Source organism: Urocitellus parryii, chromosome 9 (genome assembly GCF_045843805.1).
Source record: "Urocitellus parryii isolate mUroPar1 chromosome 9, mUroPar1.hap1, whole genome shotgun sequence".
NCBI lineage: Eukaryota > Metazoa > Chordata > Mammalia > Rodentia > Sciuridae > Urocitellus > Urocitellus parryii.
Genome location: NC_135539.1, coordinates 114,011,169 through 114,025,365, shown reverse-complemented (window position 1 = coordinate 114,025,365; position 14,197 = coordinate 114,011,169). Strand labels below are relative to the sequence as shown.

At 52.9% G+C, this 14,197-nt stretch overlaps 1 protein-coding gene across 1 annotated transcript in view; it reads right to left on the bottom strand.

Annotated features, from left to right (window-relative positions):
• Plekha6 (pleckstrin homology domain containing A6) overlaps nucleotides 1-14,197 on the bottom strand; it is a 99,920-nt gene that overhangs the window by 8,275 nt on the left and 77,448 nt on the right. The window contains exons 14-25 of the mRNA XM_077802416.1: nucleotides 13,680-13,760; nucleotides 13,259-13,408; nucleotides 12,370-12,465; nucleotides 10,783-10,894; nucleotides 10,086-10,225; nucleotides 9,034-9,183; nucleotides 7,603-7,732; nucleotides 7,314-7,420; nucleotides 3,258-3,434; nucleotides 2,435-2,602; nucleotides 2,234-2,367; nucleotides 1,608-1,753 (exon numbers count right to left, since the gene is read on the bottom strand). Of these exons, the coding sequence (XP_077658542.1) occupies nucleotides 1,608-1,753; nucleotides 2,234-2,367; nucleotides 2,435-2,602; nucleotides 3,258-3,434; nucleotides 7,314-7,420; nucleotides 7,603-7,732; nucleotides 9,034-9,183; nucleotides 10,086-10,225; nucleotides 10,783-10,894; nucleotides 12,370-12,465; nucleotides 13,259-13,408; nucleotides 13,680-13,760 (1,591 nt within the window). The remainder of the gene's footprint in view (nucleotides 1-1,607; nucleotides 1,754-2,233; nucleotides 2,368-2,434; nucleotides 2,603-3,257; nucleotides 3,435-7,313; nucleotides 7,421-7,602; nucleotides 7,733-9,033; nucleotides 9,184-10,085; nucleotides 10,226-10,782; nucleotides 10,895-12,369; nucleotides 12,466-13,258; nucleotides 13,409-13,679; nucleotides 13,761-14,197) is intronic.

Below are 14,197 nucleotides of genomic sequence, written 5' to 3'. Positions count from 1 at the left end.
CAGGAAGGTTCAACAGAGGCCTCCCTGCTTGCAGACAAACTGGTTCTGCTGCCTTTTGGCTGCAGGAAGGCGCTCCAAAGCCATCCTTCTCCTCCCCTCAGCTCTAGCCCAGCAGACAGCCTGTCCCTGAAGTACCTGGGGGCCTTCCCTGGCTACCCAGACTAAACTTCTCTCTTTTTTGGGGGGTGGAGTACTGGGGATTGAACCCAAGGGCACTTAATCACTGAGCCATATCCCCAGCGCCCCCCACTCCCCCGGCCCTTAAAAAAAATTTTAGATATAGGTTCTCACTAGATTGCTTACAGCCTTGCTAAGTTGCTGAGGTTGACTTTGAACTTGTGACCCTCCTGCCTCAGCCTCCTGAGCTGCTGGGATTACGGGCATGTGCCACCACACCTGGCTCATCCAAACCTGACAGGCAGATTCTTCCTTAAGGCTTATTTAAATACCTTTTGTTGTGGCCTGAAACCCTCTGATTTCTGAAAATAGCCATATTTAAAATAATTAGAAAACCAACAGGTGGTTCCCATTTTGACGCCAGTGATTGCTAGTTTCAACTACTCCCACCAGTGTCACTAACACCACTACCACTATCACGGCGACGACCGCTGGCTGGCATTTATTGAGTGCTAGGAGCCTGGCACACCTCGCTTCTGACCCTCATGCGGCCTGAACTGAGGTAGGCATTTTGATTTGGGTTTCACAGATGAGGAAACAGCCTCGGAGCACCAGAATTGGAGCCCTTCTTAATCACCAACCGGAACCTCCCTCCATGCCTCCGTGTCCCTTGCCACGATTCTCATCCGCTTATTTCCTGTGTCCTGCCCAGCCTGCACTGCAGTCCCACTCTCCTATACCAGTCACCTCAAGCCACAGCTCCCTCCTGACTGGGGCCTTCAAGGTTCGCTTTGTCTGGAAGGGGACAATCTCCAGTCTACGTGACTTGCTACTCTCCCATTCATACAGGACTGACTTCCTTCTTCAAAGCCTGATCACACCCTCATCTGTTCTGGGACACTGTCTGCAGCTAACCAAAAGCTAATCCTGGTGACTTCGCCCCTATCACGTCTAGCTGGGACCTTTGTAAGGGTGTGAAGTCACTTCCTCATCCTCACCTTTTCTTGGCAGGAAACTGGGTTTGGTCAGCAGCCAAGGAGGTGATTATATGACTTTCCACTCCTTGACTGCTTCTCTGTGTAAAAATTCTTCTGTTTTATTCTTCCTATTTGCATTTAGCAAGAACAGGCAGGGAAAGGATATGACGCTTTTTTCCCCCTACTGGCAAATACCTCTCCCATCAAGCTGCATTATCACTCTTCTCTGTGCCTTGACCTGACCTGCCCAGACAGAATGGCCCCTGTGCTCCTGCTGGCCTCTGACCACTCCTCCATGAACTGGCTCAGAGGATCATCAGCATCGCCAGCCCCTTTCCACTCCCCTGGGCCTAGCACAGTACCTGGTGCTCAATAAATGCTCACCCTGACCTTGGGGAACATCTCCTTAGCCTCCTACCTCTGTCCCTGCCCCCCTTGCGGCTCAGCACTTCCTCCCCTACACCTGGTCAGCTGGTCTCCCTGGTGGAGCGAGCGAGGCCCAGCCCCTCTCACCAGACAGCATGCGGCCCCTGCGGGAGGCCTCGGTCGCCAGGGCGCAGGAGATTTCAATCCGCTTCTCCTGCTCCTGCAGCTGGCTCTCTGAGTCCTGGGGCACGTCCACAGAGTCCCCCTCGCCGACGGGCACCACGTTCTGCATACTGAAGAGGCACAGACACACAGACATGGAGGGAGGGACAGCATGGTCCAGTTGGCTTGGGGTGGCCTGCAGGCTGAGGTTGGCGGGCAGGGCCAGGGACCTTCCAGGATATATCCGGTGCCCAGCAAGGCTGTCCCTAGGAGTGAGTGAGTAGGACCCTGGCAAAACAGTTGGGACCCCTGCCTCGATGTTTTCAACTGAATTCAAAGGTTCAAGTGAACACTTAGGGCAGCCTTGAAGGGGAAGAGAGGTCAGCAGAGGGCAACCCTTCATGGTATGTGTGTGAGCCCCGCGGGCCTTTCGAGGGCCCCACAGCAGCGTCCTGGCCCCTGTGAGATTTCTGAGTCCGGCCCGCTGCCTCGAGCCACGCTTCCATTTGCTCTACCCTGGGAGGCTCAGTGCCCCCGTGACATCTAGTGCCCCAGGTGTTCTCGGTGCCAGGGAGGGCAGAGGCAGTGGAGCTCCACCCAGACCTGCTTACCTGGATTTGGCAATGAGCGTCTTGATCCTTTCCACCTTCTTCTGCTTCTCCTTCAACTCCTCGGGGCTCAGGGGAGTGTCGGGTTCCAGGTCAATGTACCGTTCGGGGATGAGGACTTTGTCTGGGGTGGAGAGCTGTGGAGACGCTGGGGTCACCCCTTTGATCTGCTCCCAGAGTCTCCCCGCTGGGGGCTCCACCCACCTCCTTATTGATGTCCACATCGTAGTGCTGGGGCTCCAGCTCCATTTTCCGAAGCCGGGCAATTTCCTCCCGGGGCGTCTCATAGGCCTGGCCACCAGGCTCCTCTGCCCGCAGGGCTGCCTCCAGGTTGGAGATGTCCACCTCGTGGATGCTGCGGTGACGGCGCACCTAGGGGACAGCCCTGTGGTGACCACCACTGCTACTTATGCCTCCAGGCAGCTCTAACCACACCTAGATCCTCACTGTCCTTGACCAGTGTACATTTGGTCTGACTGCCACCCCATGGCTCCCACCGTCCTCCACTGCAGAGCCCTCTCCCTTCCCTTCTGTTTTCCCAAAGCCTGCCCACCTGCAAGGTCTCATCCATATCTCTTGTCAATACTAGCCACTCCCAACCCTGCTGTCTCCTGTCCTCACATGCTGCACCCAATGTGTTAAAAGGCTTTGAATGAAACGACTTGATCTGTGAACTGCATTGCTATGGTGCCCGTCTTCAGGATGCCCAGCTCCATGCTAAGCACATAGAGGAGTCTCCAGAAATGTGCCCTAGTGGTGCCCTAGTGGTGGATTCTCCACTAGCTGAACTTTGCATAATTTATTTCAACAAAAATAATCATTTTTGTGCATTATTTTTCTTTAAAGGTAAACAGGAAACATTCTGCCCTGTGGTGAGAAGCCTCCCCCCAGTTATCCCAGGAGCCTGGCTTGGGTTCTCCCAGCTTCCCCTCTCCCTAACCTTCCTGGCACAGGCTGGCCGTGGCCTGAGAGCTGGCAGTGTGGGTAGCTGCCAGGCTTGGGCCTGTGGGGGCAGGGAGCACAGTACCACTTTGTAGGCAGGTCGGGTGCTGGGCTCAGGGGCAGGGCTGGCTGGGAGCTGCAGGCTTCTCCGCTTCTCCTTCATGGAGCCACTCTGGTGTCTCCGCATGCGGTCGATCTGCTCCTCCACGCTCATCTTGACCTTGCCCTCACCTGGGAACACGGCACTCTTGGGGCGCTCCTGCTGCAGTGGGGAAATAAGGCTGGGACCGGTGCTTCACCTCCTGCCCGGGTTTCCCTTCTATGGGAAGCCTGACTACAGTGGGTTAAACAGTGGTCCCCAAAAGACAGGCCAAGCCGGGCACGGTGGCACACACCTGTAATCCCCATGGCTTGGGAGACTGGTAAGTTCAAAGCTAGCCTCAGCCACTTGTTGAGGCACTCAGAGACTCAGTGAGCCCCTGTCTCTAAATAAAATACAAAATAGGGCTGGGGATGTGGCTCGGTGGTGGAGTGCCCCTGAGTTCAATTCCTAGTACCAAAAAAAAAAAGACAGGAAAAAGTCCTAACTCCTGATACGTGAATATAACTTTACTTGAAGTATAAATCATTGTGAATCAGAGCAGCCCCACGTCCAGTAACAGGTGTCCTCATAAGAGACAGGAAAGAAGATGACGCAGAGGAGAAGATGGGAAGATGGAGGCAGAGATCAGAAATGCCAGGCACTGTCAGCAATACCCACAGGCCCGGAGAGAGGCCCAGAGCAGATTCTCTCTGGGAGCCTCCAGAAGGAACCAGTCCTAACCAGTCCTGCCAACACTTGATGTTGGACTTCACATAAATGAGAGAATAAATTTCTATCTTTTTAAAGTTTGTAAAATATTTTGTATTTTTTCATGTGTTCTAATTAGTTGTACATGACAGACTGCATTCTGACACGTCATACATAAACGGAGTACAACTTCTCGTTCGTCTGGTTGTCCATGATGTAGAGTTAAATTTCTATGGTTTTTTTTTCTCTCTTTTTTTAATGTTTTTTTATTTGTAGATGAACCCAATACCTTTATTTATTTATTTTTTATGTGGTGCTGAGGATCGAACCCAGTGCCTCACATGTGCTGGGTAAGTGCTCTGCCACTGAGCCCCAGCCCCAGACCCTCCACGGTTTTAAGTCACCCAGTAAGTGGTAGTTTGCTCCTGGAGCCCTAGCAAATTAGCACAGATTTTAGGTGCTAGGAAATGGATGCTATTGTAAAAACAAAACAAAAACAACAACAAAATAATAAAAATGTGGAAGAAACTTAGAAACGGGATAATGGGTAGCGGCTGAACAAATTTTGAGGTGAATGATAGAAAAAGCCTAGTTTCCTTAAAGAGATGACTGGTGCAAATAGGGACTTTGATGAAGATTCTGGTGAGGGTGTAGAAGAAACGAAGAGAAGAGAAAGCTTCTGTTGTCTTTAGAGAATACAAGTTTCATCGTGAACAGAAAGTTGATAGAAAATGGAGGTTGAAGGTGCTTCTGGAGAAGTCTAGCAAGGAAATGAGGAACAAATTACTGGAAAGTAGAGGACAGGACATCTTTGTGACAAAGTGGCAGGCACTCTGCTGACTTGTGTCCTGTTGTTGAGTGGAGAGCAGAACTTAGAAGCGATCCCCAGTAAAGTGGTGAGGTTGTGGCCTGATTCTCTTTGCACTTGTGATGAGAGAAGAAAGAGATTAATTGAAGGAGAAGAGGTTAGGCCAAAATAAACCTGCACTTTATTATTTGGGAGGTTCTCACTTAAATTGGGGAAATTCCCTTTTGGAAAAGTATTGCCAAGGCAATCAGGGGCTGGGGTTGTGGCTCAGTGGCAAAATGCCTGCCTTGCACATGTGAGGCACTGGGTTCGATCCTCAGCATCGCATAAAAATAAAGATACTGTGTCCAGGTGTAACTAAAAAATAAGAAAAAAGAAAGAAAGGAAGAAAGGAAGGAAGGAAGGAAGGAAGGAAGGAAGGAAGGAAGGAAGGAAGGAAGGCAGGCTGGCAATCAAAGATGTGGTTGGACAAGACTTAGCTGAATAGATTAGGTGTGGGACTCATGAATCCAATCCACCATCTCAGAAACCAGAATCAGAGATGGGATTATCCAGAAAGGCTCTGTAGAATCTTCTAGCGGCATGGATCCCCTTGAAATACCCAGGAACCTACCTGTGCTTTTGAGAATGTTGTATCAGCAAACATACTTGCTAGTGTGTAATAAAAGAGAGAGAAAAGGTGTGGGGGGAGGTCAGATCTCTGGGATCCTACAGGTAGGAAATAGGCTAATAGAGTTCCTTGGCCACAAACTTGTGCCAAGAAAAAGGAAGAAGGAGCCAGGTGTGGCCCAGGCCCTGTGATCCCAGCACCTTGGGAGGCTAAGGCAGGAGGATTGCAAAGTTTGAGCCAGACTAGGCAACTTAGCAAAATACTGTCTCAAAATAAAAATAAGTAGGGCTAGGATGCAGATAGTGGTAGAGCACTCTGGGTTTAATCCCTAGATATCTCTGTCTCTCTGTCTCTGTCTCTCTCTCTCTCTCTCTCTCTCTCTCTCTCTCTCTCTCTCTCTCTGTCTCTCTCTCTCTCTCTCTCTCTCTCTCACACACACATACACACACACAGGAAGACTGACTCTAAAAGCAAACCAGAGGGGCAGTCCTAGCAGCCAGGGTGGACAGAACCCTCATCAATACAGAGGGAAGGCTAGCGAGCCACAGATCATTCTCAGGTCTTAAAACCTAACAAGGGCAGGGAGTGTAGCTTGATGACAGAGGGGGGGCCTAGCATGCACAAGGCCCTGACTTTGATCCCTAGCACTGAAAAATACATGCACACTTACATACATACCTACTGGAATTTTCCTTGTTGGATTTCAGACTTCCTTGGGACTAGTAATTCCTTTATTCCTTTTAATTTCTCCTTTTGGGGACAGGAATGACTACCTTTTACCTGTCCCATTATTTATTGTGTTTTGGAAGCTGATTAGCTTATTTCTAGTTTCACAAGAAGACAGGAATTTTGCCCCAAGATTGATCATATTATTGTGTTTCACACATACTTGATAATCAAGATGACTTAGATGATGAAATTGGGACTTCTGAGCTAATGATATTTAGATGAGATTCTAGACTTAGAGTTGATGCCATGAGTAGATATTTTTGGGGATATAGGAATGGAATGGATGGATTTTGCAAGTGGAATGGCATAAAACTTGGGAGTACAGTTGTTGAATAGTAGCCTTCCTAAAACATGCCTAAGCATTAACCCTCAATGGGTGACTACGATCTTATTTGTTTGTTGTTGTTGTGGTACCGGGGGATTGAACTCGGAGGGGCTTAACCACTGAGTCCACATCTTCATCCTTTTTTAAACTATTTTATTTAGAGCCAGGGTCTCACTGAGTTGCTTAGGGTCTTGCTAAGTTGCTGAGGCTGGCTTTGAACTCACGATCCTCCTACAACCTTATTTGGAAATAGATCTCTGCAGACATAATTAAGAATCTGAAGATGAGATCATTATAAATTAGGGTGAACCTTAAATCCAATGGTAGATATCCTTCTAAGATATAGAAAAAGAGACACCCAGAGGAGAAAGTGACATGGAGACAGAGGCTGGACTAATGTGTCCACAAGAGAAGGAAACGAAGGATTGCCAGGAGCCCCCACAAACTAAAGGAAGGGTGTGGAATGGGCTTTTCCTTAGAGTGTCCAAGGTACTGACACCTGGACTGGAGACTCTGGCCTCCAAACTGAGAGAATACACTTGTCTTACACCACCTCACGTGCGGTTTTCAAATTCCCCGGAGCCCCAGGGAACAAATGCCCTGCCTTGGGTCAGCACATTTGACTGTGACCTCTGGTTTTTGCCACTTTTCCTCTATTTTATTTCACCAATGGCATGTGATAATTTCATTAGGAATTATATTTATGATGTCCATCTTCCCTGTCCCTTGACATGAATTCCTAAAGGGAATCTTGCTCTACACCTTTCTCCCCTAGCCCTAGATTTTTGGAACAGTAGTGGAAGATGGTGGACGCTCACAGCCCGGGGCTCAGAGACCAGCACAGACCCACACCAGCTCAGAGTCAGGTCATGGACTCACCCTGGAGGACAGTCCATTGGCGAGTCCATTGGCTGTTCTCCTCACCACCGCTGATGGGGCCGCCTCTTCATCTGCAGGTGACTTTGTCCGAGGGGGTACAATGCCAACTGCAGGGAGGCAAGAGCAGCCCGTGGGCCTCGTGCCGAGCAGGAAGGCAGGGAGGCTCAGTCTCACTCGAAGCAGGCTACAGGCCCAGCTGGGTCAGCGCTCTCCTCAGGTCTAAATGAGTCTCCAGGGCTCCTCTCCCACCCTTAGCCTTACCTCTGGGGGAAGATGTCCCAGAAAGTACCTTTGTTGAGAGCTGCCTGCTTCTCTGCCTCCACCTCTTGTCTGGTGGGCACAAGGCTGAGATCTCTGGGGGTGTCCAGGGGTGACGTTTGGTGAGGGTCTTTCTTGCTCTGCTCATAGCCTGCCTTGGGCTGGGGAGGAAGAACGAGAAGGTGGTTGATAACAGAGTGGCTGCTGGGAATTTGGCCCCCCGTGACGCTTCTTTATTTTGCAATTACTGGAGCTCAAACTCTTAAAGACACAGGGAACAGGGAGATATGTGTGCCAGTAGGGGAGTGGCCATGACGCACCGGAGATTCCTCCCCGTGCATTTCAGGCTGATAAACCTGGGGCCACCTTGGGGAATAAGCACTTAGGGCCTCCAAAAGGGCTTATTAGGGTGCATAGAGAGGCCCTCAAACTGACCAGTTGTCATGACAAGTTCTACGCAGCACAGACTTGCTGTGAGCCAGGGTCAAGGAATGGCCAGAGGAGGGGGCTGCAAAGCCTAGGGTCTCTGAGGAATCTGAAGATTCCACTTAAGACTGTGGCAACCAGAACCCAGTGGGCCTGGGTACTGGGATTCTGGGGGAAGGAAAGGGGCATTCGTTATGGGCTCACAGAATCATGAGGCTAGAAGGGACCTCGGATATCATCTGAGCCACCTCCTCCCATTGTTCAGTGAATAATCCAAGTCTCAGTGAGTAGAATTTGGAAAGACCAGGCTAAGAGTCAGAGACCTCAGCTCTAGCCCAACTGGAGGGCATGGGTAAGATCCATCCCCTTTCTTTGCCCGTCAGATACAGGTAACATTACCTGCTTTGTGCACCTCACTGTGAACTCTCAAGAGTTACACAAATTACGCGGAGCTGAGCTTAGATGAGCACATGGATTTCCAATTTTAGGCACAGATGTCTTACCACATGACCTCTTCCAAGCCTAATGCCCATCTCCTGGATCTTGGCTAGGAATCCAGGTGAGAGAAGAGGCCCAAACAGGGGAGAAGAGGGCCCATCTAGGAGCTCAGACCCAAAGAAGACAAGACGTGACAGAGGCAGAAAGGAAACACAAAAGGCTGGCTCTGAGTGGACAGGGACTGAGATGGCACTGGGGGTGAGTGTTGCTCAATTTCCTTTGGGGGGTCGTGTTGGTAGGGAGTGGGGCATGATGACATCAGCGCTGACAACCTTTGTTGCCTGTGAGCCTGGGGTCAGAGTGGGGCAGCACCTCATTTCCCCACCGTCCACAGAGAACAAAAAAGGGAAAGGTCACCTGTGACTCTCAAGATCTTTTCTTTATCCCAGAGTCCAATGGGGTAGGGCCTAGTGGTAATTGAGCTTTGGAAAAATGAGTGAGGAAAACAACCCCAGGGCCTTGCATTGACCCCTGGCCTTGGCCCTTTGCCCTGTTCTCCCCTGTCCCCACCCCTCCAGAACCCAAGGGTGCTGGGTACCTGACCCCTGGCTGTCTCGCCACTTCGGTGCCAGGAAGGGGAGTTGGGGTATGGCCAGAAGCGGCTCTCGCTAGGGAGTGGAGGGACGGTGGGAGGAGACTCCAGGGGAACGTAGGCTTTGGGGAGGGGAGGCCGAGGTGGGCCAGGTTCCTGTGTCAGAGAAGCCAGAGCATTAGGAGGAGCAAGAGCAGCCACTGTGAGAGCAGGAAAGAAGAGCATTAGCAAGAGCCAGACATTAATCATTACAGGAAATGCAGGATGGGCCCAGGACATGGGGAATCCCTCCCCGGGGCCTAGAGAGAGCGCCAGCTCCACAGCGGAAGCTCCACCTGGCCTTCTAGGCCCTCCTCAACCGAGCCCCCACCCACCCGCCACTCCCCTGACTCCCACTTTTTCTCCAGAGCTCTCCCCTCACTCCCCTCCCTTTGCTTCCGCCATCTCTCCTGCCACAACACCTCTTCCTTGTCCCTCTACCTTTCCAAACACTCACTGGCCCAGTGACGTTCCACCTGCCTTTGGTTCCCTCCCTTCCTTTGGAGTATTCAGGGCATTTACGGTCTGAACCCCAGGGCTCAAGACCACACCGCCCTGTTTGCTAACTGAGTGTCTGTCCCTGCTGGATGCTGGGCTCCCCAAGTGAAGTGAGGGAACCTGGGTCATCATGAGTGTCTTCCCGAGAGGGCCTGATCCCACCCCTGCTGCCCAGAGCTCTCAGGAGCACCTGCTGACTGACCAGGAAACCGCTTCCCACACGGAACCTGCACCCGGCCACCCCCAGAACACTCCCAGGTTTGCCTGCTGGTCAAGGGCAGGGGATGGTTGCTAACTATCCTGGTGCTCAGGAAGCCGAAAGGGGGCTGAGGAGGAAATGAGAGCAGATGCAGAGGGAGGCCTCACAGGACCAGCTGTGAGAGGGACCCCCTGAGAGAAGGGCCAAAGCACTGGGACTGGAGCCTCTGCGGGAGAGACGGGCACCGACTTCGGGCGACTTTGGGGAGATGAGGATGTGCCCCTCCCTCCCCGCCTACCTGTGCTCCGTCTCTTCAGCTTACCTCATTGGACCCCGGCTTGGTGGGGGACCCCTGAGAGCCAGACACCAGTGAAAAGGGGCTCAGGGGGCTGGTGAGGCTGGCGGAACTGAGAGGGCTGGCTGGGCTGTTGGAGCTGTAGGTGGCTGAAGGGCCGAGTCCTCCTGGGGGGAAACGGAAGGGGAGAGAGGTGAGGCATGGAGCAGAGGCGGGGCCCGCTGTGCACATGGGGGATGCAGGAGGAGGAGGGAGACCCGAGGCTGAGATGTGAGAGGGAGGACCATCCAGCCCTGCTGCAAGAGACTCACTAGAGGTGGCTGGGGTCACAGGCTGGCTGTCAAGAGGGGCCCTGAGCAAGGGGGTGGTAGATGGAGCTGTCACTGTGGCCTCCAAGGTGTCAAAAAAGCCAGCCTGAGGGCCCAGGGCTCAAAGAAAGCACTAGGGGAGAGGTCACCAGTGGGCCCAGGTGTGGTCAGGAGGCTCAGGGGTGCTTTGACCTTTCCTGGGGAGGATTGTAGGGCATCTGGGTCAGCAGGGCCTCTGAGTGGTCTACCTGGGGGATAAGGGAGCCCAGCCTACCACCCTAGGATTCAGGGGAAGATTCTGGAACCCTGAGAAGGTCCCCACTGGCTCTGAGCACAGAGTGAGCTGGCAGGTGTGAGATGGAGGCCAGAATCGCTGGAGCACTTCTAGAGAAGCATGAGGCCCAGGAGGCTCCCACCTCTGTGTTTGGCGGTATCCGTGCCCCGGGAAGGGTTATTCTTCCGCAGCCCCTCCATCACATCCTGGATCCTCCAGATCTCCTTCTGGATTTGCCGGTTGAGCACCTCATTCTGAAACAATTGCAGAGTGGGTCAAAGGACATAGCTCTAAGGGGTGTCTGTCCCTGCCCTCATCCCCAGCCCAGAGCCCTGGACCAGCACCTCTCTGGACTCACAGGAGGCAGCGGCCCTGCCTGCAATGGGCATGTACACACAGCCTCTCCCGCATGGGCCTCCTTCTCATGGGGAGCCTTTGATTCTTTGGCTTGCGTGAAACTGTGTCCCCAGAATTGCCAGAGCCTCAGAACCAAGAGTGACAATCGACCCTTCTGGGCTCCTCCATGGCGCATCAGGGTAGACTGAGGACGATGCCCCCATATGTGGTAGCCTGTTTTCTGTGTGTTTTTCTTCACCTCCGAACAGTCCTTTTGTAACACCCTCACCTAACGCACCCTACAGCCATGGAGCACCCTCAGCGCAGGTTGTACTGCAGAAGACGACAGCACCCCTCATGCCGCATCACCTAGTACCAGGCGCCACGCCCAGGGCTTTGCACGTACCAGCTCATTCTGGTGGCACAACAGCTCTACATGGTGAGGGCGGCATTGCACCATTTCAGAGATGAGGGGCCTCGCGCCCAGGACCATGTGGAGTGTAAGTGACATGCCCACCATTTGCATGTGGATCCACTTGATCAGAAGCTGACTGCAACCCTGCTCCATTTCCTAAAACGTGCGTGTTCAGAGTGTGGCTTGCCCACAGGATGTGGGAGGACCTGGCTCTTCCCACCACCCTGCCCAGTCAGTGGGAGGGCAGGAGAGGTGAGTTTTGTTACCAGAAGGATAATGGGGGGAACCAGAGTGTTAACTACATCAGGGGAACAGGGCTGGTAAAACTAGCCGGAGAAGAGGCAGGGCCTGGACAGAAAAAAGACAGGAAGCAGAGAACAAGAACTCCTCAAGGTCACTTGTCTGTCCTTCTGCCTGCAGGTTGGCTGTTTCCAACCAGGCCAGGCAGGAAAGCCTCATTCCTACGTAAACTCCTGCATAGGTCACTCCTGTTCTGCCCACTCTTCTTCTTCTTCTCTCTCTCTCTTTTTACATTTTATTTTAAAACAGTCTCTCACAAAGTTGCTGAGTCTGGCTTTGATCTCAAGATCCTTCTTCCTTAGCCTCCCAAATCGCTGGGATTACAGGTGTGCGCCACTGAGCCTGGCTTCTGGCCACTCTTCCGACAGCATGGGAGACATTTCTATGTCTGTGTTTTAAATCCTTTGTCATAGAAGACTCTAGATCTGACCTAGGTCTCCATGCTTTGGCATTAGCTCCTTTCCCTGTGAGTTGGTGGGAATAAAGAAGAAACCCACATTATGTTCACCCCGAAACTCAAGAGTCTGTTACAAGTGGTCTTTAGTTTCAGGACCAGCTTCTTAAGTCTCTGAAGTCACTGAAGAGAGAAAGGAGACAGCTTTGGTCTCTTCTGCCCAAAAGGACCACGGAAGACCTAGCGCGCATCCCAGCCCTGTCTGCTCGGGGGCCCTTCTTCACCTGGATGTCCAGGTTGAGCTGCTCCCAGAGGTCATCGTGCAGGGCGGAGACCTCGGACTCGAGGTTCTCGTACTCCACGGTGCTGTTGGCCAGCGCCTGTAAGACAGAGGGGGTGGGCTGAAAAACAGCCTCCGTCAAGGCCTCCCTCCTTGCCCTGTGACGGGACCAGGGTACCTGAAGTCTGAGGCCTGGGTAGAGGGACACAGAGGAACAGAAGGCGAGGGGCACAAGGCAGAGACATTTTGATGACAGCCAACACTAGCCTTACAAGAGGGACAGGGGCACATCCCATTGTGGAAAGAAACAAAGCTGATCCTTCTAGGCATGTGGCCAGGCAGAGAGGGGCTGATCACTTCTGCACTCTCCTCTTCTCCCCCCGTTGGGGGACTAGGAGTGGTGGGCAAAGAGGAAAGGGCCTGGGAGAGGGTGTCAGTTCCCTGGAACTTCGACACACTCCTCTTTTCTGGGCCGCGTTTGCCTGGGGCCTTTGCTGCTGCTTCTCAAAGTCATCATTATCCAAACAGCCTGTGCTGGAGGCTCTACCCTGTACACACTGGGAGAGGACAGGACCACAGCTAATCCTCCAGTGCTGCTTCTCCAAGCCAGAGAACAGAAGTAGGCAGCAGAGGCATTGGAGCAACCAAGGAAATGATCAACCCTCCACCTGAGGTTGTCCTGAAGGAATTCGGGTATGGCTACGGCTGATGGGAAATAAATTCCTTTTCTGGGTGGAAACTATGGAATGAATGGACTGGTATACTTGTTGCAAGGCAGAGTCAGGGTCATTGCTAATGCCCCTCTTGGGTGGGAGTAATTGAATTTTGCCCTCCAAGGATTAGGGTAGCACAGATGGATGGTGAGGGGCACCCAGACTCCACTCCCAGGTTACCGTGGTCGCCTGAGACAGATCCACCCGGATGTTGATCAGCTGGTTCTGCAGCGATTCCTTCTTGTGCAGTAGCTTCTCGGGATAGGCGGGCTGGCTCCCAAACATCTCCAGCTCCTGGTGGGTCCCCATCAAGGCACTTTCCAGGCTCTCCTGAAGAAGGTGGGAGAGTGACATCAGCTACCCCGATAGCTCCTTTCTGGGGTTTGAACAGCAGAGGCCTAAGCCCTGGCCACTCAACCAGGCAGCTTAGCAGAGGTTGCCTTCCCCCTGGGTATGGTCCCTAGGAGGAGACCCTCAGTGGTTCTGGGAATGAGTGGGACAGGAGTGTAAAGAAGGACAAAGCTTCACCAGCTCAGTAAGGATGGAGACAGCAAACCAAAGTTCCTGCCCGCCGTCCCCTCTAGGCCACCCGGGCTCTTACCTTTTCCGCTCGGAGCTGCTGCACCAGCCGGTCCTGCTCCCTCACCACCTTGTTCTGCTCACACAACTTGCCCAGCAGCTTCTGGGGGCCCAGAGTAGGGGGAGGGGAGGGAGAAAGAAGGGGATGAAGGACACGATTTGATGGGGACCTGGGAACTGGGCTGGCAGGGCCTGGCCTCTGGATACCGCCTCCTTTCCCCTGCTGAGGAACCCTGAGCCTTGGCCTCAACCTCGAAGGCTTCCAGGAAGAGGAGGGCCTCCGTGTTGGAAGGGGAGATGTACTTATTCTCTGAGGGAGAGGGTCAGGTTGCAGGGGGCTGGGAGGCCCGAGAGCCCCATTTTAGATGCCCACACCCCCATTTTCCTGCAGGAGAGCAATTCAGAGAAGACCGTGGCTTCACCTCCCCAGCAGGATGGGAAGGGCAGGCAGGTGTGGGCGTAAGCAGTCTGAGAGAAAGCAGTGCCGTGTCACCTGGCCCCTCAGTCCCTCGGGAAGCCCCTGCTCTCTCATCCTGAGAC